Consider the following 27,498-nt stretch of genomic DNA (forward strand, 5'->3'; position numbering starts at 1 on the left):
TGAGTTCTGTGGCTGAGTGTGGATTTGAACCTGAGTCTCTGGGCTCTGCTTGATCCGTTGTTTGTTGTGTTGTGCTACCTTTCCAGAAGGGTTGTGTGTTTGTGACAGTACATTGAACTGCATGGGATTATCAGTTCATTGTTTGCTGAAAATATGTATGTGAAATATTTATCTATGTGGGTAGCTAACTTTTAGAGAGGACATGTCATTGCCTCCCGCTTCCATTGCTGGGTTTGAAAGAGCTTTGTTGTTTTCAACTAAGTAGGGTCAATCCCATGTTCCTGATTACATGAGGACTATAACTTTGTTTTGTTTATTCAAACCCACTGGTATCTCCTAGCAGGGCTGGGAAAAGAGTCATGAATCTCTGGAGAGCCACTGCCAGTTAGAGAAGACCAGACTTCCCCAACCTGGTGCCCTCAAATGTCGCTGGACAATACCTCCAAGCACCCATGAGCTTTTGGCCATGCTGACTGGTGCTGATGGCAGCTATTGTCCAAGCACACCTGGAGATCACCAGGTTGATGTTAGCAATGCTGTTCTCAATAGGCCGATAGTATGATTTATCATAAGGCAACTTTTCTACGTTCTTATTGACCAAACTTTTAGTATGGAGAGGGCTAATGGACGGCTCTTTCTCTCTTATACAGCCAGCTGTTGTGTGCATTGGCAGAGTGAGTATAAGTATCTCTGCCCCATTCTGGTCCTCCCTGCCCCCTGTTCTGCCTTCTCCCAGGTCCAAGACGACCCGTGTGTCTGCGATCGCATGCCAATTGGACGCACCTAAAATGTAATGTGCCTGTGATGCTAAGAGTCTGTGGCGAGGGTACGGCTATCTCCCAGTTAAATCTGATTGACACAGGTTCAGAACAAATGTAGCCGGGATAGCTCAGTTGGGTAGGGCGTGGTGCTGGTAATGCCAAGGTTGCAGGTTCGATCACCATATGGGACAACTGCATTTCTTGCATTGCAGGGACTAGATGATTGTCAGGGTCCTTTGCAACTCTACAATTCTATGATTCTATAAATGGAATACAGTAGAGGTTGGTTCATTAGGGCAAATGGGGCACTGCCCCCCCCCACCTCAGACTGCCCTCAGCCAATCCGTACCTGCCTGCCTTCTTACAACCAGTCAAGCTTCCTCCCCCTCTTCCTCCTCCTCCTCCTCCTCCGTCTCAGTGTTGCCCCTTGTAGAACTAGGCAGGGAGGAGATGGAGACAGAACTAGAATTAGTTGGCTCTGCTTTTTGTTGCCTCTGGCTCCGCCCACTGCTTGGGCACTCTGCCTTCTGCCCTATCAGCCCCAAATGAGCACTAGTCTTCAAAGACTCCTTTAACACAGTTAATTTAAAGGAATTAACGCTGATATGAGGTGTGTGGGTGGCCAACCCCTTGATTTTTTAAAAGAGGACTTAACCCAGTCCTCTGTTAAATTTGTTGATCAATATTTTTTAGCCATGCTGGCTAAAAGGAGCCTGTGCAGACAGATGGTGGGGACAGATGACCAGGGAGGGCTGGCTGGCTTAATGCCCTGCTTGGGAGGTTTGCAGAGGTCTTTGGCTGGTTCTTTTCAGAAGGCAGATGCTAAACAGGATGGATCCATTGACATGACTAGGCAGTCCACCTGGTTCTCAGGAAAGGAATTGATAAAATTAACTGTCTGCCTACAGCATTTAACAGAGATAGTTAGGAGCGGTGCCTCCAAGTTCAGGGGCAGTCTACCTCTGAGATGCCGAGAAGCTCAATTCAAGCTGCTGGTGTTTAACCTTTTAAAGGCCTAGTAGGCCAGGGGATAGCTGACCTTTAGGTCTTGCTGGACTACAACTCCCATTACCCATGAGAATTGGCCCTGACAGCTTGGGGGCTGATGGTGTTGTAGCGATGACCACCAACTAGGATGGTTTTAAAACAGAATTGCAGATTTGTGGAAGATATGGCTAATAGCTGCTAGCCACAATGGCAGTATTCTCCCTGCACTGTTAGAGGCAGTAATGACTCTAAATACCAGTTGCTGGGATTCATAAGTGGGGAAAGTCACTGATGCTCTCAGGTCCTACTTTCTGGATTCCCATTGGGGCATTTGTCAGCCACTGTGAGAACAGGATGCTGGACTAGATGGTTCCCACCCATTTTGGCCTGATCCAGCAAGGCTCGTCTTATGCTCTTACTATTTTAGGCGGTTGATTTTTAAAAAGTAGCTGTTTTTAAAATGTTGGGGGGGGGGGGCTATCTGGAAAGCTAAATGGTGGCATATTTCTTTGTCTCCAGTTGCCCCGGGACAAAATCTAAGCAGAATGGATCGTATTGACATCTAAACAAAAAGTTTTATGCAGCCCCAGCAAGGTGATGAGCCAAGCAATATGAGAACCAAAAAGCAAATCTGTGAGGTGACATCTTCAGAAGAAATAGACAGAGCCCTGTCTGAGGCTTTGGAGGAGGCCTCAGACACTGACATGACCAAAGGCAATATAAACCTACCCCCCCCCCCCGCCCCAAAGGACAGTAGCTGCCACAATGGAAGAGGACAGAGACTCAGATGAGTACATTAACAAAATAAGGCGAGGACTGGTCTTGGACTGGGGAGCAGCCCTAGCTATTTGAGCAGAAATTTGATGTGCTATCTTGTCAACCGTCATATATTTCTAAAACAACAAATGATGCACACAATCTTGCTCTAACTAACCAATCTGAGATCCAACTCTTACAAATGATGGCTAGGAAGCTGAAGGGATAATTTGAGAGGGATAGGAGGAATTTTTTTCATCTACAACGCCTACTGGAGAACCAGGAGGAGGAGCGGGGACATGGTTCAATTCATTATTTACTAGATACTCTCCTTGAATTTAAACATACCATTGTCGCCCATAGAAAAAGCCCATCGGGTTCCCAGAGGCAGAAGCAGAACCAGGGAAGCCCCAAGAGAAGTGGTAATTCTTTTTGAACAGAATAGACTCAAAGACTCAATTTTCAGAGCACTAAGGAATGTTAGAAATCTAAAATATGGCGAAGCCACCGCTGAAATATTTCAGGATAACAGCCCAGCCACACTGTGGTGGCAGAGGGCTCTCCAGCCTTATACATCGGCTCTAAAAGAAGTGGGCATAGCATATTGCTGGGGCTTCCCTATTAAGTTGATAGTCCGGCTAAAAAGCAGAACCTGGGTTGCAAGTGATAACCAGCAGACTGGCAACATACTGAAAGAGCTCCTGCTCCAAGCAGGAGATATCGCTCCTCAGCTCAAGTGCACAAGAGCACCTTCTCAGGCTGGACAACCAAAAAAGGGCAGAAAGAAATAAGGCAACTCCAATTAGAAAGTAAGAAATTGTTTTGTTTTGTTTTCATGCATGAAAAACATCTGGACTCCACTCTAACAAGCACAACAGTAATTTGGAAGAGCCTTTGTCCTTGGGCATTAGGAGGTGTGCAGCTTAGCAACAAGCCCCCGCCTGCCCCCCTAATAGATCCTGGGTACCATGGGAAGGATCTCCACCACTCCCACGTTCCTGTTGGCAAGCAGGGAAGCACACTCCAGCATTTGTGTATGTAGTTTTCAGTTTATGTCCTTTTCAAGTTATAGAAGTCTAGCAGAAAAACCGAATTTCTTGAAAAATTCCATCTTTAATAGAGCAGGAACTACATACAGTGGTACCTCGCAAGACGAACGCCTCGCAAGACGGAAAACCCGCTAGACGAAAGGGTTTTCCATTTTGGAGGCGCTTCGCAAGACGAATTTCCCTATGGGCTTGCTTTGCAAGACGACAGCCCATAGGGAAATATCCGGGACAGCGGGGAAGCGCAGCGCGTCTTCCCCACTGTCCTCGGACCTCCTCTGAAGCCGGGCGGTGGGAACGCCTCCTCCCGCCGCGCCGGGCTTCGGAACGCTGCTCCGAAGCCGGGCGGGGGGGGGCGGGAACGCCTCCTCCCGCCGCCGCCGGGCTTCGGAACGCTGCTCCGAAGCCGGGCGGGGGGGCGGGAACACCTGCCCCCACTGCCGGGCTTTGGAACGCTGCTCCGAAGTGGGGCGGGGGGGGCGGGAACACCTTCTGAAGGCGGGCGGGGGCGAAAGTCTTTGTCCCCCCTGCCTGCCTTCCCAGGGGCTTTTAAATCACCCCGGACAGCGGAGAAGTCCTCCGCTGTCCCGGGGCGATTTTAAAATGCCGCCCGCCAGCATGATGAGTACATTAACAAAATAAGGCGAGGACTGGTCTTGGACTGGGGAGCAGCCCTAGCTATTTGAGCAGAAATTTGATGTGCTATCTTGTCAACTGTCATATATTTCTAAAACAACAAATGATGCACACAATCTTGCTCTAACTAACCAATCTGAGATCCAACTCTTACAAATGATGGCTAGGAAGCTGAAGGGATAATTTGAGAGGGATAGGAGGAATTTTTTTCATCTACAACGCCTACTGGAGAACCAGGAGGAGGAGCGGGGACATGGTTCAATTCATTATTTACTAGATACTCTCCTTGAATTTAAACATACCATTGTCGCCCATTGTCGCTCCGCTGTCCCGGGTTTTTTTTAAATGCTGGGGGTGGGAAGAAAAGCCCTTGTCCCCCCCCTCCCAGCCTTCAGAAGGCGGTCTGAAGGCGGTCTGAAGGCGGTTTCCCTAGGAACGCATTAATTGATTTTCAATGCATTCCTATGGGAAACCGTGCATCGCAAGACGAAAAACTCGCAAGACGAAGAGACTTGCGGAACGAATTAATTTCGTCTTGCGAGGCACCACTGTACTTAGCATTTAACTCTCTGCTATCCACATTTCTACCAACATTACTATGATTCCTCAAAGCCAAACTACATATAAAGCTTCTCTCCTTCAACGTTAGAGGGCTAGGATCACCAATCAAAAGAGCCAGAGTGGAGGCAGCCCTGCAGAGGGAACATCCAGACATTGTTCTCCTGCAGGAGACCCATCAATGCAGGAACCAGAGGGCTGCCTTGCTGGATAGGCGAGCAACTACAAGCCCCCGGCTCTGGGAAAGCCAGAGGCGTGGCTGTCCTGATAAGCAAGCATTGCCCTCTGAGTGTTTAGGAAAGTTGGGAAGAAACCAACAGGCAAATACCTCTTTGTTCAAGGTGTCATAGGCAACCATGAAATCACCATTGCTTATTTATATGCACCCAACTCAGCACAAGAAGACTTTCTCGGGAAGATGCTAACATAATTAGACCATTTAAAAAGAGGACAAACCATAACAGGCAGAGACTTCAGTTGCTGCAGCAATGACACAAAGGACCGAAGTAGGCACTGATCCGTGAACAAAATCTGCAACCCATGCTAGGTGGAAATATTAACTGAAAGGGACCTTGTGGACCCCTGGCAGACACTACATCTAGAAGGCAGGGAATTCTCATGTTTTCCCCCTAAGTCAATGTCATACATAGACCTAATATTAGTACCTAAACCAATCCATTTCTTGGGAATAAGTCCTAGGGGTAATTAAGAATTTAAAATCCGGAAAGTCCTCAGGACTGGACGATTTTACAGGAGAGTTTTATAAAGCATTTCTCAATGAGCTTGCCCCATAGCTGACCAAACTGTACAACTAGAGGGGGGGGGGGCATCACAAAAATAGTGTTCTTCAAAACTAATGCTACTTTGAGTCATATAGTTCTCATTAATGTAGACACAAAGTTGTTCACATCAATAATGGTCAAGCGTCTAAATATGTTTATAACTCAGTACATATCTCCAGATCAAACAGGGTTCATGCTGGCCAGAAGAGAAGCACCACAAGTTTCATTAGAAGGGCACTAAATGTTATACATGAGGTGAATAGGCAGATGAGAGCTGGCATATTAATCTCTCTTGATGCCAAAAGACATTTGATAGAACTGATTCATTGTTCCTGATACACCTGCTAACTGAATTGAAATTTGGATCTAAGTCCTTGCACCTCATTAAGCAATTATACTCCAAATCAAAACCAATCATTTCAATCAATGGCTTCGACTCTCAGGCTATCGAGCTCTTAAGGGACACCCGACACTCTGCTGCCATTGCTGTTTGCATTGATCATAGAGGTATTAGCCATTCAACTGCACAAAGACACTTTTATAGAGAGAATGAGGTACACAAAATGAATATGTTTGCAGATGACACCCTCTTAATTCTGCAAAATCCACTTAAGTGGCAGTTAGAAATGTTTCACAGGGTAGCAGGATTGTAAATCAACTATTGTAAATCCCTGCACCCTCCTATCAATTTAGACTGGTTGCTAGTTAACTCTCCATTTGCCATAGCACATGGAGGATTTAAATACCATATTTTTTGCTCTATAAGACTCACTTTTCCCCTCCTAAAAAGTAAGGGGAAATGTGTGTGCGTCTTATGGAGCGAATGCAGGCTGCGCAGCTATCCCAGAAGCCAGAACAGCAAGAGGGATTGCTGTTTTCACTGTGCAGCGATCCCTCTTGCTGTTCTGGTTCTGAGATTCAGAATATTTTTTCCTTATTTTCCTCCTCCAAAAACTAGGTGCGTCTTGTGGTCTGGTGCGTCTTATAGAGCAAAAAATACAGTACTTACTGCAGACACAAGACAACTGAGACATAGAAGCTATAGGGGACTGTATAAAAAGATTTTAGGGAATGGAAATATCTTAGCCTTAGCTAGCTCAGGCAAATAGCTGTGGTCTAAATGTCATTGTTACCTAAATGCTTACACTCTCCCCCCCCCCCGCCTTCAAGTTTGCCTATTCTCATCCCTCCTCTTCATCTAAAGAGATGGCAAAAGAAACTCAATGCATTTGTGTTGGGAGGCAAAAAATCTAGGATAAGCAACAAAACTTTGTAGACATTGAACAAAAGGAGGAGTGGAAATGTCTAACTTAATGTTCTGTTTTGCTGCTTTTCAAATCCTTGATCCCATTGCTCAGGGTAAGAACAGAAGACCCTCCCCACTTATCCCCCTAGGGTACCACCCATTATTCCCATTATGCAGCACAAAACCTCCAGATAAGAACCTGGCGAACCAAAGGCTTATATCGCCTAATAGACTTTTATAAAAATAACAAACCCTTGTCAACACAAGAAATGCAAGACAAACTAGAAGATACCCGAATGCCCTGGTTAACACAACACCAACTACATGCCCTCTTAAACAACCCAACAGTAAAATCAGCAGCAACGAGGCCCCTGACAACCTTTGAAAACCTCCTCCTAACAACAAAGGGAAACGGTAAAGGGACGGTATCCGCAATATACAAAATACTACTCCAAAATCCCTCAAATCCCCTAGACGCAATCAAAAAACAATGGGAGAATGACATAGGCTATGAGATTAACCCCATTCAATGGACCAGAATGTAGTCTAAACCCCCCTTTAAATCCATATCAACGAAAAGAAAAGAACTCACACTGAAACTCACCTACAGGTGGTACCTAACACCAAGGAAACTAGCGCTAATACGCCCAGGAACCTCACCAAAATGCTGGAGAGGGTGCACCTCCACAGGCACATACCTCCACATGTGGTGGGAGTGTCCCAAAATCCAACTATTCTGGACAACAGCCATACAAGAAATATGTAAAATAACTAAGCAAGTATTAGACTTCACCCCAGAATTGGCCCTACTAAACATCTTCCAAGACAATAATGCCCATTTACACCACAAAGAACTCATAACCCACCTACTTTCAGCAGCCAGAAACACCATAACCAGACACTGGAGAGACCTGTCAGGAGTAAGCATGGACCAATGGTACCAAATAGTATGGGAAACAGCCCTACTAGAAAAATTAACTAATAAACTGAAACTGACACGGGGACAAACAGAAGAAGACACCTTGACCCCGGTATGGCTCCCCTTTATCACATACACAGCCCAACAAGACAATGACAACAACCCACCAACAGCATACAAATCAATATGGCTAACCTGATCCAAAACACCCACCCATCTCACTCACACACAAAAACAAAGATCACCAAAGCCAATCACAAACAAACAATCACACCCTAGGCCAACCCCAACCTCTCTCACCACCAAAGGAACACAAGTGAACAACACAAGCACGCTGACACCAAACTCTACATACATTAAGCATAATAGAAACACCGTTACCCGACCCCACCCCCATCCATCTCCCCTCCCTCCACCCCCCTTTCTTTTTCTTTCTTTCTTTTTTTTCCCCTTCTCCCCCTAATGCCTCAACAAATGAAATGGATTTGTAAAAATGTTACATGGGGAAAAATACGAGGCATTACACTTACATTGTAAACAAGAAAACCCTTAATAATTTTTTTTTTTTTTTAAAAAAGAACAGACGATCCTTGGGTCCAACTTGAGATAGTCCCTTCCACACCTTCAATGAGAAGTCACCTTTTCTTACCTTTGTATATGCAGGAGGTAAGGAAAATAGACCATCCATTTACAAGATGAGTACTGATAGTGTGGAGAACATGGAGTGAAACACTGGGCCCTGACCCTCACCACTGGTCCCATTCCTCCTCGATCATCCAGCTTTCAGCCACACAGATAAATATCAACGGTTTAAGGATTGGGAAGATGTAGGCATTTACATAATCCATGACCTGCTTCACAGAGGGAAAGCAATATCCAAAAAGAAACTGCAAGTTAAATTAAAAGGCATTTGTACTACAGTACCTGGTTTGAGGCTCATTCTTTTGCACCTTGTTTAGAGAGCAGGGGAGAGGACTTATGCACACTTACCTTGTTTGAATCCTTCTACAGCAAGTCAGCATATGACCTGATGGGTGCTGCTTCCCTAATATACAGCAATCTGTAATGTCATAAAACAGGAGATGCTAGAGGCCTTCAATTTTTTATGGGAATTAGGCCACCCAACTGAAGATCACAAATGGGAGGGTAGCTGGACACCCCTCTGCCTTGCTGCCGTAAAACCATCTCTGCTTGCTTACAGGAGGCCTTGCTCAAGGTTATCCTCCACTGACCCTGGATACCAGTCAGGCTTGCAAAAATTAATCCCTCCCTTTCACTTTCATGTTGGAAGAGTTGTTGTGAACTGGGGTCATTTATTCATGTTTTGTGGGAATGTCTCCATTTTAAAAACTTTTGGAATAGAGTATTCTCCATTATAGCCACCGTGATAAGCCAACCCCTTTCTCCAAATCCTGCCTTAGCCCTACGATCTTTGGACATAGACTTGGGCTCCATTCTCCACCACAGAGAACTGGACAGCTTCTTAATGACTGCAGAACAATTAGCGATAGCCCAGCAATGGAAGAACCAGACGGAAATATCCCTGAGCATATGGGGAAATAATATATGGAATACAGCAAAGTGTGAGGAGGGCAATTAAAGGCATATGCATAGAAACACCCTCCAACAAACACGGATCCCTTTCTTTAACTATGCTAACAACCAAAAATATACCAACCACTCAATATTCTCAGTCAAGGGGTTATGTTAAGTAAAATGTTTAGGCACTGAGTGTGTAAGCTTAAGTCTAAAGTCAATGGATAGAATGAACATTATTAGATGTAATGCTGGGTACTTGTATCTAGTATTTCTATTTATTTAAAAACAAAAAAGTTAGTTAAAAATAAAAAAAATGTTTATAAAAGGCTATTAATGGGTTATTGATTTATTTTTCTGGTTTGATGTTTTATTATTGATGCCCTGGGTTTGTTTGTTGGGTTTTTATTTTTTATATAATATTTTGATCTTGTGGTGTGAGTCAGCATGTGGATTGTTTCATATACCGTATATATGAAGCTCTGGATTTGTTAGCCACCTTGAGTCATGTCTGAGAATTAGGCAGGATAAAAACCGATAAAAGTCAGTGGGGACTAGCAGCTTGGAGGCTTCCCGGAGATGTCTGGCTGGCCATTCTTAGGATCTTGAACATCAGGTAGATCAACAGTGTTTAACCTTTCCAGATCCAGGGCCTTCTTTTAACCCAAATATGCATCTTTCAACCTATATTTGCATAGCGGTTGTGCTCCTGTTGTGACCCACCTTAGATCTGGAAGCACCGGTTGAAGACCAATGCCCTAGATAGACGACAGCTTTGTCCCTACACAACACTTCTTAATGTTGTACAAATGAACTTTTCAGACAATGCCATCCTCTGCTGATCTTTGGGCTAATCTGTCTTTTGAAAGGAATCTCAACTCCCCTGTTTAACATGCTTCACAATCTGATTTTATTAGCTCAACGAACCACTGACTTATTCTATTTGGCATGATCAGTTTGCTTTGAATGGATCGATTCTCTTGGGGAAAAAAAGTGGAGCTGTTTTTAAGTGAAGATTTGGGGGCACGTTTCAAGGAGTGTGGGGTTTCTGCCCCTCCTTCCTTTCCTCGCCTTGGAAATGTGCAGATTGAGTCTGAGACTCCAGCTTTGGCAAAACTGTTGAATCCAGAGCACGTACCCAGGCAAAGGTGTGCTCACTCCGCACCCTCCCTCCCCTTCCTCTGTTGCCGCCTCTGCTGCAGTCCACAGAATTGCTTACCCAAAAAGGCAATCAAAGAGGACGCCACAGGTTCATGTGTTTTCCCTGCACAGTGGTGCAATGCACAACCCTTAAAAAGCCAGCACCGTTTCGAGAAGGCTCAGAGAGCAGCCAGCGTCTTTCCAAAGAATGCATGGCAGGCTGCTGGTCCTGGATTGGATTGACAGTCTGTTGCAGCCCGGGGGTGGTGGGCAACAACTAGTGGCCCCCAGAGCCTAATCCCATGGGGTGCCAGTTGGTCGCTCTGCTAACCCAGAATTTCAAAAGTGACCTGGAGGGAAAATAAGAAGCTGCCCTGTACTTCGTCTGGCCCTTAAGAACATAAGGCGAGCCTGCTGGCCAAAGGGAGTGCATCTGGTCCAGCATACTGTTCTCACAGTGGCCAGCTAGATACCCCAAAGGGAAACCCTCTACCAGGACTTGAGCACAAGAGGACTCTCCCCTCCTGTGGCTTCCAGCAACTGGTATGCAGAAGCATTCCTGTTCTGACTGTGAAGGAAGAGCATGGCCATCGTGGCTAGTAGCAATGGATAGCCTTCTCCTCCATGAATTTTTCTAATTATTACTTTCATCTAAAAATAAATTAAGAAACCAATCCTCCTGAATAGGAGATGCTGGGGATTGAACATTGGACCTTCTGCATGTTCTACCTTTGGGGAGAAGAGCTATGCTGCAATGCTGTGTTTTAAACGCCACATTACTTTGATAGAAGGGTTTGTTTGTTGTTGACTGTTGTAAAACACACTTTGGTGAAAAGTGGTGTATACCTCCTGGAAAGGAATGTGTAAAATAAATATAGTGGTACCTCGGGTTACAGACGCTTCAGGTTGCAGACTCCGCTAACCCAGAAATAGTACCTTGGGTTAAGAACTTTGCTTCAGGTGAGAACCGAAATCTTGCGGCAGCAGTGGGAGGCCCCATTAGCTAAAGTGGTACCTCAGGTTAAGAACAGTTTCAGGTTAAGAACGGACCTCCAGAACAAATTAAGTTCTTAACCTGAGGTACCACTGTACTGGTTTTGCTTTCCCAGCAAACCAGCTTCCCAGCAGAGGTTATGGATAACCTATCATTCAGCTTCCTCTGTTAGAGGCAGCCAGCCACTGAATGGCATTTGCTGGGAATCACAAGTGGGTTCAGTCCCGAGGACAGAAATTTAGGTTATCAAAGGTGGCAGTGGCTAGCTGGAAAGGGAACAGCATCAAAAGTGTGGTGGAAGCCAGGTGGAGTGTGGTGCTGACATTTTGGCACTGGGGGTGGAGAATCTGAACTCAGCCCCCCCAGTATGGTAATAATAATGATAATATTGACCACTTCATTTAGAGCTGGGAGAAATTCCTGCCTGAAACTCTGGAGAGCTGCTTCCTGCCTGTCACTGCAGACAGTATTGAGCTTGATGGATCCTGTGGTGTGATTTGATTTAAGGCCACTCCCTGCAGTTATCATGATACATTGTCAATCTTGACTCAGAGACTTCTGTCTGCTGGTTCCATTTCCCAAAACCTGCTGAGTCCTTTTTCTTCAATATTTAATGGCATCTGAAGAGATTTTAATTGCGAATTAGCGTAACTTTCTGTTGCTGTCCCTGGGGGTGGGTGAGTGAGATGAGTCTGCTCTAAGGCCTTTTGTTAGGGTGTTGGGAGTGGCGAGACTGGTGCTGCATTCTTAGGAAGCAAGCCTAAAAATAAAATAAAGATTCCAGCAGACCTGGGAACTTACTTTCAAATTTGCCAGCCCTGGACTCGGTTTTGGAAGGCTTTGTAGCATCCTGCTTCCCCTGCCAGAGGTAAGATGCCTCAGAATACCAGTTATTGCAAATTATTATCATTCACCTTTAGAAATCAACAGCAGCAACACCAGGATGTAGTCCACTAAGGCACCATCTGCAGCATACCTTTAAAGCAGAACCATGCCATTTTAAACACCCATGGCTTCCCCAAAAGAATCCTGGGAACTACAGTTTGCTGTTAGGGGCCAAGAGTTGTTAGGAGGCTCACACTTTACCCACCACAGAGCTACAGTTCCCAGAGTTCCCTGAGAAGAAGGATTGCTAACCCACTCTGGGAGTTGTAGTTCTGTGAGGGGGAGTGTGGGGGTTTCCTAACAACTCTTGGCATGTAACAGCAAACTACAATTCCCAGGATCCTTTGGGGGAAGCCACAGCTGCCTAATAGCCCACTGACTCTAGAAATGCATGGGTGTCATGCCTTCCGTCTCAGAATAAGCAGCACTTCCACCCATGCTTCCTGGGTGCTGGGAGAGCAGTGAGGAATCTGGAGCAGATTTTTTTTTAGTTCTGTGTTTTTTGTCTTGACCACCCAGCCTTGTATCTTGACAGCTTGGCCATGTACAGTGTCCATGAGGGAGCAGAAATTCTGCATAGGTGGGTGAGCTGGGTGGTGGAAAGGGAGAGTGGATCTTCCACGCCTGCTCTGCTGAAGCAAATTTTTAAAATGTTGCTAGCCTTTGAAGAGACCATCTCCTCTGATTCAGATGGCACAGATGCCAGCGCCAGGGCTGAAGATACGTAGGCATTGTTTTAATAAGCTCAGGAGTGTCAGGGATTTCTTTATTCTCCAGCTCCCTGCACACAATAGGTTCCACCCCGTCAACGCCGCCTTTCCCCTCGCTGTCGTGTGACACTGGCCTAGCAACAAATCAGTGCTGGAAGGAAGCCAGCTGCAAATCCCCTTTGGGAAAAAATTTCTGAAAGTCGGCATCTCATATTTAAGCCTGGTGAGGAGGGAGGGTGGGGACGAGAAATTTCTGGCCTATTTCCCAATGAGGTGTTTAGTGGAGAGCAAGGAAGCATTTTACCGCACTCCTGACAGCTGCCAACCTCCCTGGCCTCATGCCAGGAGATGGTGGGGCCCAAATGGGAGTGGGTGGGATAAGAGTGGGAAGTGGGAGGAGTCACCCTGTCTCTCTCATTCACATGCACACATATGAGAGCTGCTGGTGGTGTAATGGTTAGAGTGCTGGACTAGGGTCTGGGAGACGGGTTTGAATCAGGTAATGGAGCTTTCTGTATGGGTCACAGTCACTCTTTCAGCCTGACCTACCTCACAGGGTTATTGTGGGGATTAAATGAGGACCAGGACGAGGGTTCAAATCCCCCAATCAACCATGAAGCTCACTAGGTGATTCTGGGCCAGTTGCTACCTCTCAGCCTGACCTACTGGGCAGACTTATTGCGGGGTTTAAATGAGAACCAGGTCCTGGGAGAGACCAGGGTTCAAATCTTCCATGTGGTCATGAAGCTCATTGGGTGACCATGGTCCTGTCACTACCTCTGAATCTAGCCTATTTCATAGGGATTAAATGAAGAAGAGTACAACTATGTATGCTACCTTGAGCTCCTTAGGGAAAAAGTTGGGATAGAAATGCAATAAATAAACATTGGTGTCAAACACATATTCAGCACACACTTACCGTTGTTGTTTAACAACTGCTTTTACATTTATAGGGTTTTTGTGTGTGTATGCATATAGTTTTAGGTTTTTATTTATTCATTTATTAAATTTGTGCCTCGCCTTTCCTTCCAAAAGGGACCCAAGGCATTAAGCAGCAAAATGTTAAAACAGCACAATTTAAAATTAGATTTAAAACACATTTAAAGTGTTGAGAAACCATTTAAAATAATCTAAAGCTTTTAAAAAAAGTTTAAAACCTCTAAATACATTGAGAAGCCATTGCAGTATACAAAAAGCAGGCAGCCTGCATCTAGAGACCTAGTGTGTAATGGAGAAGGCTATGCTTGGTTCCGTTATCCTGACATGCAGGGATTTTGTTGTTGCTGTATGGAGCAGCATGCACCTGTGGACTGTAACTGAAGCCCAGGTGTAGCCTCAACGAAATGTAGACTTGAATGAGTTACATACTTATTTTTTGCACTTTTAATGTTTAACTTGAATTGCTGGAATTTTTATGGGGCAGGAAATCACTGAACCAAAAAGCATTAAAAAGAAAGAAAGCTAAGAAGACCAGGATCTCAGTTCTCAAGTAATAATCAGTTTCAGAATTATGAATTTATAAAGGTTTTTTTGGGTGAGAAATAGCCTGTTTTATGGGTTTGCAAAGTTTTGTGGAGGTGGGTGTTTGTGTATGTGGAGCTAACATCTGACATGAAGTTGATAAAGGTCTGCTGGACTTACTTGGTGTCCCCAGGATACAGATGCAGGAAACCTGTGCTTTTGAACAGAGAAGCTTTTGCACGATTCATTTCCAAAAGCCTGGGCCTGAAAATGCAAAGTTTTCAGTTCAGCAAAATCCACATCCTGCAAATATGCTATGAAATTTGCTGCGGATCCTCGTTGAGCTTTTCTGCAAGATCGTAGTGGGAGATATGAACAGGGATGGCTCCAGCACTTGGAAGCTTGTGGTGACTGCCAGGGACCCCGAGCCCTGGTAGGCCCCACTGCTGATCCTTTATCTGGGCCTCACTGGATGTTCCACCAAAAAACCATTTCCATTTCCTACAACACTCCCAGCTTAGCTTCACTCTGATGCATTGTGGGAAATTTTAAAGATGAGCTCCTCCTTCTTCATAGCCCTGCCTGTGCTGATTGTTGAGACCTAACCTGGAAGGAGCAGCCGCCACTCACGGGATTGCTCCCCCACTCTACCTCTGCCATTTAAAGTAAAGGTAAAGGGACCCCTGACCATTAGGTCTAGTCGTGACCGACTCTGGGGTTGTGGCGCTCATCTCACTTTATTGGCCAAGGGAGCCGCCGTACAGCTTCCAGGTCACGTGGCCAGCATGACTAAGCCGCTTCTGGCGAACCAGAGCAGCGCATGGAAACGCCATTTACCATTCCGCCGGAGCGGTACTTATTTATCTACTTGCACTTTGACGTGCTTTCGAACTGCTAGGTTGACAGGAGCAGGGACCGAGCAATGGGAGCTCACCCCATCACGGGGATTCAAACCTCCGACCTTCTGATCGGCAAATCCTAGGCTCTGTGGTTTAACCCACAGTGCCACCTGTGTCCCATTTAAAGTAGTACAGTCCAGACATGGATTTACAGCCTCAGTGAGAATGACAGGCAGGGCTGTCAGTGGATGAGGATTATTTTCCAGCACTGCCAATTTCTGTGACCAGTGGCGGAGCTTCATGCCAGGGGCGGGGCTGAGGCGCATCCTGGGGCGGGGCGCGCTGCCCGCAGGGGCGTGGTGCAAGTCCTGGGGGCAGGGCGCCCACTGTGGGCTGGGTGGCAGCTGCGATGGAACCCCACCAGGGGCGGTGCGCTCCCCTCGCCCACCTCTTCCTCCGCCAGTGTCTGTGACTGATCATGGTGTAGGAGACTGGCATTCTAAGAGAAAGCACACACGGTAGTCAAAACTCTGATGAGGATTTAAATCAGGGATGGGAATAGTCCAGACCAGGCTCTAGATGTGGCCCTCAGTTCCTCTCTACCTGACTCTCTGCAGGCCACACCCCTTCTCTCCACAGGCCATACCTGTTGCCTCTAAATAGAAGAGGCATTCCTCCTGAGAGAAGGGAGAATACCTCTTCTTAGATCAGCTTCCCCACGGCTGATCATAGCATAATAGAAATGTAGAGTTGAAAGGGGCCTAAAGGGTATTCTAGTCCAACCCTCTGCAATGCAAAGAGGAGGCATTATCTTCTCAAGAGTTGGATGAATGAAAGAGATGGAAGACTGCTTCTATTTAGGAGAGGCATTCCCATATGAGAAAGGATAATTCCTCTTCTTGATTCACTGCTCTGGAACATGTGGCCCTCCAGATGTTGTAGGACTCCAGTTCTCATCAGCCTGAGCCCCCTGCCCAGCCAGTATTCTCAGATAGGGAGGGTTGTATTCCAACAGCATCAAGAAGGCCGGTCAACTGCCCCTGCTCTCTTTGAAAGTGTGTCATCAGTTTTATTTATTTTTACCGCAGAAGGAAGGAAGCACGCACCAGTTCAATTCTTTCAAAGCCAGCTCTTTATGCAAGCAAAACTACATCAAAACAAAACAAAACAAAACTGACCATTACAGCCCTCCACATTACATGTTCTTTGCCCCCACATTCCTGCATTCTTTCACCATCTGCTAGAAGCTTAAGTTATGATAATTGAGCATTGGCGGTTTTTATTTTTTACTTTTGCCCTGCTTGTGAAGGAAGTGTAAATGCTACTGACGGGAGTGCGGTGCTGGTGGGTGGGCAGAGAAGTGTGAAATGTGCTTGCATTCAGCTGCGATGGCGCATTTTGTGTGAATGGGGAGAGAGTTGAGTGAGAGAGAGAACAGTTGGATGGCACTGCTATGGTGGCTGCCAAGAGCTGTCAGCATGACAACCACATAGATCTGCTAGTGCAAAGCAGATTACTATGTTCCTATTGAATCCAGCCCTTACTCTATAAGGACTAGAATCTTAGCTCAGCAACAGAGTATCTGATTGACATGCAGAATCTCCTGGCTTCAGTCCCAGTCGGTATGGATAGTAATGAGTTTGATGGACCAATATCTCTGATACAGTATAAGGAAGATTTCTTTGTTCCTGGGTTCAATCCCCAATCACATTTCTAGGTAGGGCTGGGAGAGACCCCTGCCTGAAACTATGGAAATCTGCTTTTGCCAGTCAGTGTACACAACACTGAGCTAAATGGACCAATGCTGTGACTCAGCACAAGCCAGCTTCTCGTGTTCCTAAACACTGCTGGAACTCAATTATCAGGTGTCCCTGGCAGAGGAAGTGCATGGTTCTCCTGACTCCCCATTCACCAGTGTGATGAGCGTGGTCACTGCGGCGTGGCTGCCTCTGCTGCAGAAAACCCTCTTTCCCGCTAGGCATGTGTGTGTCAATCCATCACTCGGCTAATGCTCCTTTTGTCCTTCCAGCTTTTGCTAACATGCTCAAGCCAGCTCCTTCCTGCATCTATCTCCCAAAGCCGCGCAGATTAAAAAAACACCACCGCCCTGCACAATCTCTCTCTTTCTCTCTTCCTTGTCATGTAATGAATAAATATTGATTTATTTCAGGTTAATTAAAACCCCTCCTGGAAGAATAATCCAGTCCTACGTGCTTTTAAGACTTAGAGATAGCAAGGGAAAGATATATCGATTAATTTCTCTTAATCTTTGTTATTTTCTTTTTCTTGCCAATTGACAGTCAAATGGAAATTTATTGTCAGGGAATGAGTCGAGAGGTTGAAGCCACGTTAATCAAGGGTCAGGAAACCAAACCTTATGAGAAACAGTTGAAGGAGCTGGGTATGTTTAGCCTGGTGAAGAAGAGGCTGAGAGGAGATATGATAGCCATCTTCCAATATCTAATGGGCTGTTGCATGGAAGATGGAGCCAGCTTGTTTTCTCCTGCTCCAGAGGGTAGGTCCCAAACCAATGGCTTCAAGTTGCAAGAAAGCAGATTATGACTAAACATCAGGAAGAACTTTCTGACAGTAAGAGCCGTTCAACAGCAGAACAGACTCCTTGGGATGTGATGGACTCTCCTTCCTTGGAGGTTTTTAAGTAGAGGCTGGATAGCCACCTGTCATGGATGCTTTGGTTGAGATTCCTGCATTGCAGGGGGTTAGATTAGATGATCCTTGAGGTCTCTTCCAACTCTACAGTTCTATGCTTTTATGATTCTAACAGAGAGAGGGAGAGTGAGCTTGGTTTGATGGAGGAGAGGGCTATTGATGGTTGCTAGCCTTTATGGCTATGTTCTGCCTCTTCAACTGGAGGCAGCAATGCTTTGAATATCAATAGCTGGAAACCTCAGGAGGGAAGTGCTCTTGTGCTCGAATCCTGCTTGTGGGTTTCCCATTAGGGCATCTGGCTGGCCACTGTGAGAACAGGATGCTGGGTAGGTGGGTCATTGACCTGATCCAGTAGGCTCTTCTAATAAGGTATCTGACTTCCCCTTTCAGATCACCCTTACACCAGTGGTGGAAATAGAATTATGTGTATGAGTTCATGCTGAGAATCCTGGCATTGTAGATTTGAGCCAGCCCTGTCCAGAAATCCTGGTGGTTCAGGGAGCCAGTTCCTAATTTCAGAGCATCAGAAGAGGCCCTGCAATGCTGGATGAGGCCAATGGGCCGTCTAATCCAGCATCCTGCTCTTATGGTGGCCAACCAGATAGTAAGTCCACAACACCGCACTCTTCACTTATGATTCCCATCAACTTGAAATCCTGCATAGCCATCATGGATAGAAGTCATGTCTGGTTAATCTTCTTTTAAAGCTATCCAAGTTGGTGATCATCACTGCATCTTGTAAAGGAGGGGGACAGATTGATGAAGTATGAAAAAGAATATTAGAATGATAAGGGTATTAGAATGGGCTGAGGGATCAGGCTAGAGGGGTCCCAGCTAGTCCAGCATCCTGTTCTCACAGTGGCTGGACAGGTGCCCATTATGAGAAGCCCAGAAACAGGACATGAGAGCAAGAGCTTTCTGTCTGCTTGTGAGTCCCAGCAACTGGTATACAGCGGCATATTGCAGCCACTGTCATAGATAGTCTTATCCTCCACAAATTTGTCTAATCCTCTTTTAAAGCCATTGAAGTCAGTGCTCTAACCACTGCATCATCACTGCCTCTTGCGGCAGGGAATTCCACAGTTTCACTGCCAATCAGTGTGGACAGTGAGATTATGGGCTAGGGTAATAATGGTGATGTGCCCTCCTTGCTCCAGCAAGTGAAACAGGCAATAATGACTAGGAGAGAGAGTTTGCCTATTGGAGTGGATATGTTCAGATTCGGGACTGAGGCCACTTCTCTGTAGGAGAATGCAATGTCAGTTATCTTGGCTCTGATCATCAGCAGTAATGTCTGATTGAAAACAAGGTGTGTGTATAGGGGGGGGGGGGGAGAATATAAGCTTGATTCGCCCCTTGAGGTCTGCAAGGGATTTCAGTTACAAACATTGAAAGTTCCTTATCCTGAATCAGACCATTGTGCCATCTAGCTCAGGGTTGTTCACACTGCAGCTCTCCAGAGTGGGTTCATTTGGGAATGGGCTTTAGCTCAGCAATAGGATATCTGCTTTGCTTGCAGAAGGTCCCAGGTTCAGTCCCTGGCATCTCTAGGTAGGACTGAGAGAGAATCCTACCTAAAACCCTTGAGAGCTGCTGTTAGTCAGTGTAGACAATACTGAGCTGGATGGTCTGACTAGATATAAGGCAGCTTCCCATTTAAATCAGCCCTTTATTTCAGAACCATGAAATTATTAGGAGAAGGGCTGCAGCTAGCTAAGTGGTAGAGTACCTGCTTTTCATGCAGAAGTTACCAAGTCCAATCCTAGCATCTCTAGGTAAGGCTGGAAAGACTCCCTGCCTGAAACTCTGGAGATCTGCTGCCAGTCAGTGTAGACAATACTGAACTGAATGGACCATTGGTCTGACTCAAAATAAGGCAGGTCTCTATCCTCTAAAATGCACATCTCTGCCATTTGCAGATTCTCAAGCTAATTTTCTATTGGCTTTCCTTTCCCTGACCACAGCCGCCCACCTGTTGCATCCTATTCCATATAGGTTGCTCATTTTCAACATCAGGGTTTCTTCTGAGACGTTTCTGGGCAGCCTCTCCCCTCCTGCCGTGGATACCTTTGTTGGACTTTCTCCATCAAGGCCTGTCAGGACAGCAATGAGCTAATGAGGTGCAGGGAGAAGACTTTACAGGTCTGAAGCTGTAATAAAGGCATCATTGAGGTTGCAGTGTACAATTGCCTCCAATAAAGAGGTGATTAGAAGCAGGAAGAACCAGGAGGGGCAGAAGGAGGTCAGAAATGAACTTGAATGTAGGAAGCTGGTTTATACCCAGACAGACCGTTGATCTATCTAGAGAGAACCGAGGGACCGCAGGACAAATGAGGCCTATAAGACCTCTCTCACTGGCCCTCAGGGCCTTCTCAAGGCTGCACTACTTATCCAGGCCACATCCCCTCAAATAATGGATCATCTTTCCCAGAGAGGTACGCTGTGCCTAAACTCAGAGGCACAATATACAGTGGTACCTCGGGTTACATACGCTTCAGGTTACAGATGCTTCAGGTTACAGACTCTGCTTACCCAGAAATAGTACCTTGGGTTAAGAATTTTGCTTCAGGATGAGAACAGAAATTGTTTGGCGGCAGCGGGAGACCCCATTAGCTAAAGTGGTACCTCAAGTTAAGAACAGTTTCAGGTTAAGAACGGACCTCCAGAACGAATTAAGTTCTTAACCTTCCTGTAACCAGTGCAGAATTTTCTGGTGGTGTTGATGTTTTATTGCATTTATGTCCCACTTTTTCCTCCAAGATGTTCAATGTGGTATACATGGTTCTCTCCCTCCTCATTTAATCCCCATTCCACCCCTGTGAAGTATGTTATAGGCTGAGAGGCAATGGCTGTGACCCAATACCACACCTAGTGAGCGTCATAGCCAAGTGGGGATTTGAACCCTGACTTCCTAACCCAACAATCAAATCACTCTGCCCCAGTGGCTTTGTCTTCTCTCCTTTGAAAGCAGACATGGGGCCATGGGCGTAGCCAGGATTTTTGTTAGGGGGGACAGGACTTTTGTTAGGAGGGGCAAAACTGATATGATTGGTCAGTTAGTTAAGCATTTCTATTGTTTTACTTGATCTAGGGCGGCAGCTCCCCCCCCCCCATGGCACATATTTGAAACTATCTTCCTGTATTTTCTACCTAAGGGTATTCTGCCTCTATTCCCCTTGCTTGGATAAATGCATGAATTTGACCTTTGGAAGGTTTTGTAAGTAAAGCATTTTAAACTTACTTAACAGTGTGTGGTCTGTTCATTGCAAGAGGGGTAGAAAGAGAGGTGCACTGTTTGCAAGTGGACTATAGGTAAAAGGGTCTAACAATCTATATTCCTAGTACTATACTCCTTGACCTTTCTATATTTAAACTCTCCTATTGGGGGCTCTGTCATGTTGATCATTAAAAGACTGAAAGTAGAACAAGAAACATGTTCTAATTGTGTGAACCAGTAAAGTTTTAAATGATCAAGGGAGTTCTGAATGCTAAGATGATGATGATGATCTGTTTTCCCAATGAAAGTGCTTCCTTTAAATCAAAAGTATTTTTTCTACCTCTCATTTCATGTGTGAGAAAGGAATGTGGTTTGATAAGAGAAAATGCTGTGAAGATCTTAAGGTGGAGATTGAAGTTATCAAGGTGGAGACTGTGAAGATTTTAAGATGGATACTGAATTGTTGATAAGATAAAGAATATTCCATACGGCAAATACATTGTTGGACATTCTATTGACTGTTGGCATTCTTCAGCAATTGTCTGATGACCAAATAAAAGAGATTAGAGCTCTAAGATTGATGAAATTGTGAATGAAAGCAAACCAGAGAAGGATGAAATGGAAAGTGGAATTAAAGAGAACACAGAAGGGTTGCCAGAAAAGGAGAGTGAAATGGTAGAGTTGGAAGCAAAAGATGGTGAAATTGAGACATCCTTCACAAAGGTGATTAAAGGAATGAAACATCCAAATAGCAAAGTTGTGGAGGAGTAGTATGAAGGTATGGATGGACAGAATAACAACAACAACAACAACAACAACAACAACAATAATTTTTATTTATACCCCGCCCTCCCCAGCCAAGGCCAGGCTCAGGATGGCTAATAAGCAATAATAAAAACAAGTTGAATGAATACAACTTAAAAACAAGATTAAAATACATTAAAATATTGAAATATTAAAATGCAGCCTCATCACAGGAGGAGAAAGGAAAAAGAAAGGGGGGGAATCAAATTGGCTCCAAGCCAAAGGCCAGGTGGAACAACTCTGTGTTACAGGCCCTGCGGAAAGAAATCAGATCCTGCAGGGTTCTGGTCTCATGAGACAAAGCGTTCCACCAAGTCAGAGCCTGTGTAGAAAAGGCCCTGGCTCTGGTTGAAGCTAATCTAACTTCCTTAGGGCCCGGGACCACTAGGGTGTTGCTATTTATGGACCTTAAGGTCCTCCGTGGGGCATACCAGGAGAGGCGGTCCCGTAGGTACGAGGGTCCTAAGCTTAAGAGAAGGGATTAAGAGAGATCCTGAGCTGGCAGAGATAGAGTTGAGAGAGAGAAAGGACTCTGTATGCAGTTTGAACTTAGAGAAAAAAGATATCAAACCTCTAGCGCTTTTCTTGGAATAGGAATGGCTGTAAAGAGTAAATAGAAGCAATATTTTTTTCAAAATCTAGATAGAAAACCACAGGAGTTATAACAGTCAATAGGAACAGATGATGTGAAACTGGGTGTGAACTAATGTAAAAAAAATTATGGAATATTGTTTTCATATATGATCACAGTGGAGAGACTCTTGTGTGGACAAATACTTATTATTTAATATATGGAAGAATGTTGAGGTTACAGGAGACAAGGTTAATATTCTAAATTAGAGAAAAACTATTGCTGACATTTAATATTATTATTAATAATAATTAGATAATCCCTTTTGGACTTTTGTGTAAAAATGAAAATGAATTAATCTATTTTGGTCAGAAGATTGGGAAAATATTGTGTAACAGAAAGGAGATCAGGTGGGTGTCACTCTGGAGTCAATATTTTGAATAATTTCTTTTACGTAACTGACAGTTAGAAAATAAAAAGTCATTTTTATTTTTCTTCTCTACTTCTCTTTTCTTTCTTTTCTTGTTTTCCTTTGATGTTTTCTTTTCTCTTTGTTTTTAGTTAGATTAGTTTTTTTATTTTATTGCATTATGAAAAAGCTTTAATAAAATCTCTTTTTCTTTAAGGTTCTAGCCTGCTAGCCAGCCAGCCACAGCCTCTTCCATATTACTCTATTTCGTTCCGACCCAACCCATCTTGTTTTTCTTTTCTAAATGACATTCAACGTTATTTGGCTGCTGAGCATTATCCTCATTAGACTGAGTTTTATTATATTGGGGGAAGGGGTTGCCTCTTAGATTTTATTGCTGTTGTAAAGATGTGTTGCTGATATCTCCCACTGTTCTTTTGCTCCGGAACTCTTGACACTCACTGCTTGCCTTCAGCATTAGAAGAAGCAACAGCAGCACTGGCAGAATGTTCAAATTGGTGGTTACATTCAATGAGTGACTAATTTGTGTTCACAAACATTTGAGATGCTCACTTTATTCACATGTAACATTCAGTGGAGTGTAGGGTCCATGTGCCTGTGTACCCAGGCAGTTGAGCTGTGCAAATCAACAAATGGGCACTCTTTCACACAAACACTTGCATGTGTGTAGAGGCAGCTTGTACCATAAAGTGTGAGCAAGGCTTCAGTTGCTGATAAACAATGGTACTGTGCTTGAATCAAGTTTAAAGCAGTGAGTCAGAATGTATGAACTAGATTAAAACATTTAGGTAGTGAGAACTGAGAACTCAAAACTGCATTTTTCTTTGAATGACCAGTAAACACTCTCTCTCTTTCTCTGTTCTTTTTCCAGTTACAGAGAAGGAGGTCCAGCAGTGGTGAGTACTCAGAGCTATTCTGGAGTCTTGTGAGTTCACAAGCATGCACATTTGTGTTCGTGAGCACGAAAAAAGCGAAATGGGGAGTCTGCTGCTACCATTGCACAGGTGTGCATGTTATATGCTTGCCTGATGGTCTCTATATAATTTCTTGTCTCATTTGTGGGATGCAATTTCTAGAATGGAATGTAGCATCTGTAGGCCTGTTAATTTGGGAGGAATGAAATCTTGACTGGGCAGAGGAACAAAGCAGGGGTGAGGAACTTCAAGCTTGGGGGCCAAATGCGGTCCTCCAGACCCCTCTCTCTGGCCCTTGGAACTCTCCCTAAGCCATTCCCCCTTATTCTCAGGCCACACCCACTTTCCAGCCACACCCCTCGTTGACTCAGCTTTGCACCCTGAGTGCTTTTGCCTGGCTGGAATGTGTCATTGAACTCTGATAGGGCTTCTTGCTTGCCTGGGGGGATATTATAGACACTGTTTGTGTGTGTGTGTGTGTGTGTGTGTGTGTGTGTGTGAGAGAGAGAGAGAGAGAGGAAACAACAACAATAACAATTAGCCAACTATACAAAGGTAATTATTCTACATTCATTGCTCCAATTATTTTGCCTCTGACTCCCGCTGTGTTAGTTGTAAAGAAACATAGAACCATAGAACTGTAGAGCTGGAAACGTTCCCAAAGGTCATCAAGTCCACCCCCCTACAATGCAGAAATTTCACCTAAAGATTTCCTGACAGATGGCCTTACAACATTTGTTAAAAAACTTACAATAAAGGAGATTCCATTAAAGGTAAAGGTAAAGGTACCCCTGCCCGAACGGGCCAGTCTTGATTCCATTACCTTCTGTCAAACAGCTCTCACTATCTGACAGTTCTGCCTAATGTATAGTCAGAAACCAAATGCAGTGAGACTATTATTATTATTTATTGAAAGCTTTCAGTTAGAGAATTGAATAGAATAGAATAAAAGGAAAAGAAGAAAACAAAAACAAAAATTAAAGAAAAAGCAAAAAAATTGAAATTGTGATATATATATAATTATGTAAGCAATATAGTTATTCCAACTAATGAAAAATTACTAACAACATATTACAGTTTTTACATGTGCATTTTTATAACTGCATTACAAATATCATTTTATTTATTCATGCACAGTCTACATCTAAATGCAATCTGTTCGTATATTGCGAGTGTTGTCATATCTTCTATCAGTTGTTTAAAGCGGGCCATGGTTTTATCTTTCCAGTAAATCAATATCAGTCTTTTGGCAGAAGTTAGGGTGCAGAGATTCCATCTACAGTGAGAAACTTGATGTAGCTCAAGAAACAAGGGCTGCTATGTGCTACATTTATGGTGGAAAAATGCTCTGCACTCCCTCAGAGGCTCTCTTTTCTTTGCTAGGATTGCACAGGCTCCCATTCCCCCCCACCCTGCTTGAATTAAACCCTGCATGTATCTGATTTGCAAAACCTTCTCATTATATTTTCATCTTGTAGATAACGCTTTAAAAAATAATAAAAATGGCTGTGCTGTGCCATCAATGGTGTCTTTCCTCCAGGGCATACATACAGTCTAGAAAGGCTGGCTCCTTCCCCAAACCTCTGTAGTTTTTTTTGGAAGGCGTCCAGCTGTTATCAGGGCAAGACAGGCACCACTGTTTACAGCCTTGAACGCAAATGCAGCTGAAGAGCAGAATATTCAATTCCAGGCATTTCCAGGTAGGGCTGGGAACATCCCTTGCCTGAAACCCTGGAAACCCTCAATCTGTTTCCATCACAGCCAGTTCTCTATAGGAATTTTCATTAACTTAAGAGCTGCTGCCTGAGTTTGCTTCTCCCCCTCCTTTTTTCTTTTCTGTGATGTCTTTTAGATAGCTAACAGGGTAAGCACCCACCCACCCACACCCCTATCTCTTTCTCTATCTTTATATTCTATCATATCTATCTATCTACACATATACATAGAGACTTTTTACTTCTAAGCTGCCTGGGGAGACTTTCCTGCTGAATAGCAGGGTAAAACATGTTTTAAATTAATAAAACAGCAACAATTCTGTAAATTGCCATCCGCACCAAAATATCATAATTTGAAAACACTGACAGAGCTATAGCTTTACCAAGTTTACAGAAGACATCAAATTATTCAGCACCATAAGGATAGAAGGGGATGATTGCAGAGAGCTCCAGAGGAATCTCTCCAAACTGGGTGAACATGCATGAAAATGGCAACTGCAACTAAGAAGAGCCCTACTGGATCAAACCAGTGGCATTTCTTAGTCCCACAGTGGCCAACTAGATGCCCTGATGGGAAGCCCACAAGCAGTACCTTGTGATGTATGTTAACTGGTTTTCAGTGGTATACTGCCTCCAACAGTGGAGGTAGGACATAAGAAGAGCCTTCTGGATCAGGCCAATGGTGATCTTCTAGTCCAACCTCCTGTTCTCACAGTGACCAGCGAGATGCTGCAATAGGAAGTCCACAAGCAGGACCCGAGTGCAATAGTTGTTGCTCCCCAACAACTGGTATGCAGAGATAGCTTGCATTTGAACAGAGAAACTTAGCTACCATGGCTAAGAAGAGCCCTGCGGGATCACAGCAAAGGCCCATCTAGTTCAGAATCCTGTTTTCACAGTGGTCAACCAGATGCCTCAATGGGAGACCTTTAAGCAGAGCCTGAGCACAAGAGCATTCTCCCCTCCAGCAGTTTCCAGAAATGGTATTCAGAAGCATTACTGCCTCAGGCTGTGGAGGGAGAACATGGTCAATGATCCAGGGCAGACCTAATAGCACATTCACTCATAGGGCATTATTAAAATGATGGACATTTGTTCCTACTGGACTGGGAATGGCCACTAACTTGGGCAGCTTTGAAAAGCATTTAGGCAAAAAATGGAGGGTGAGGCTATCAATAACTACTAGGCATGATCAAAAGGTGCAAAGACCCTTCCTTCTATCCTTCCTTCTACTAAATCACTCCAGTGGGGTCCACTCATCTCACAGTGGCCAATCAGATGCCCCACTTGCAGAACCTGGGTGCAGAGATTCCCAGAAATGGGTATTCAGAGACATGGTGCTTCCAATGGTGGGAGAAAGAACGTCGCTATTTTGGCTAGTAGCGATTGATATTCTCTTCCATGAATTGATCTAATCCTCTTTTAAAGCCATTCACATGGATGGCTATCACTGCACACTCTTACCAATAACTGCTCCAGGAAATTGAGAGGAGAGGCACCCTTAGTCTGTACAGAGATTCCTTTATTAGCACATAGCACATCGCAGAAACATTTCTGCGCATTCCCTCTGCTGATGCAAACGTGCTCACTTATTTGCACTGTTGAGTGTGGCCAGCTAGCAGGCCTGGTTTGTTCCAGATTGAACAACAAATTGCACTGTTAGTCACAGAAGAATAAACACTTAGTTCGTTCTTCCTGGGAAGGAGAACAGCATCCGCCTGAAATGAAATGAAAAATTCCGCCCACAACTCTCCCGCCCCCTATAGTTAATCAGCTGGCTAAGCGTTAAATGGCTGGGCATGGATGTTCCATTCTATTCCTTTCTCAGTTTCCTTCCAGGGAATGGTTTGGCGGATGGGAGGTGAACTTGTATGGGGGCAGGAGAGCTCTTAGATTTGGAGCTTTTGTGCTTCACTCATGC

General features: G+C 44.7%; 1 protein-coding gene across 1 annotated transcript in view; it reads left to right on the top strand.

Moving 5' to 3' along the window:
• Positions 1-27,498, top strand: part of NCS1 (neuronal calcium sensor 1) — a 65,339-nt gene that overhangs the window by 19,029 nt on the left and 18,812 nt on the right. Inside the window, exon 3 of the mRNA XM_082207889.1 lies at positions 23,820-23,844. Coding sequence (XP_082064015.1) covers positions 23,820-23,844 — 25 coding nt within the window. The remainder of the gene's footprint in view (positions 1-23,819; positions 23,845-27,498) is intronic.

This window comes from Podarcis vaucheri (assembly GCF_965113315.1).
Source record: "Podarcis vaucheri genome assembly, chromosome: Z".
In the NCBI taxonomy this organism is placed as follows: Eukaryota; Metazoa; Chordata; class Lepidosauria; order Squamata; family Lacertidae; genus Podarcis; species Podarcis vaucheri.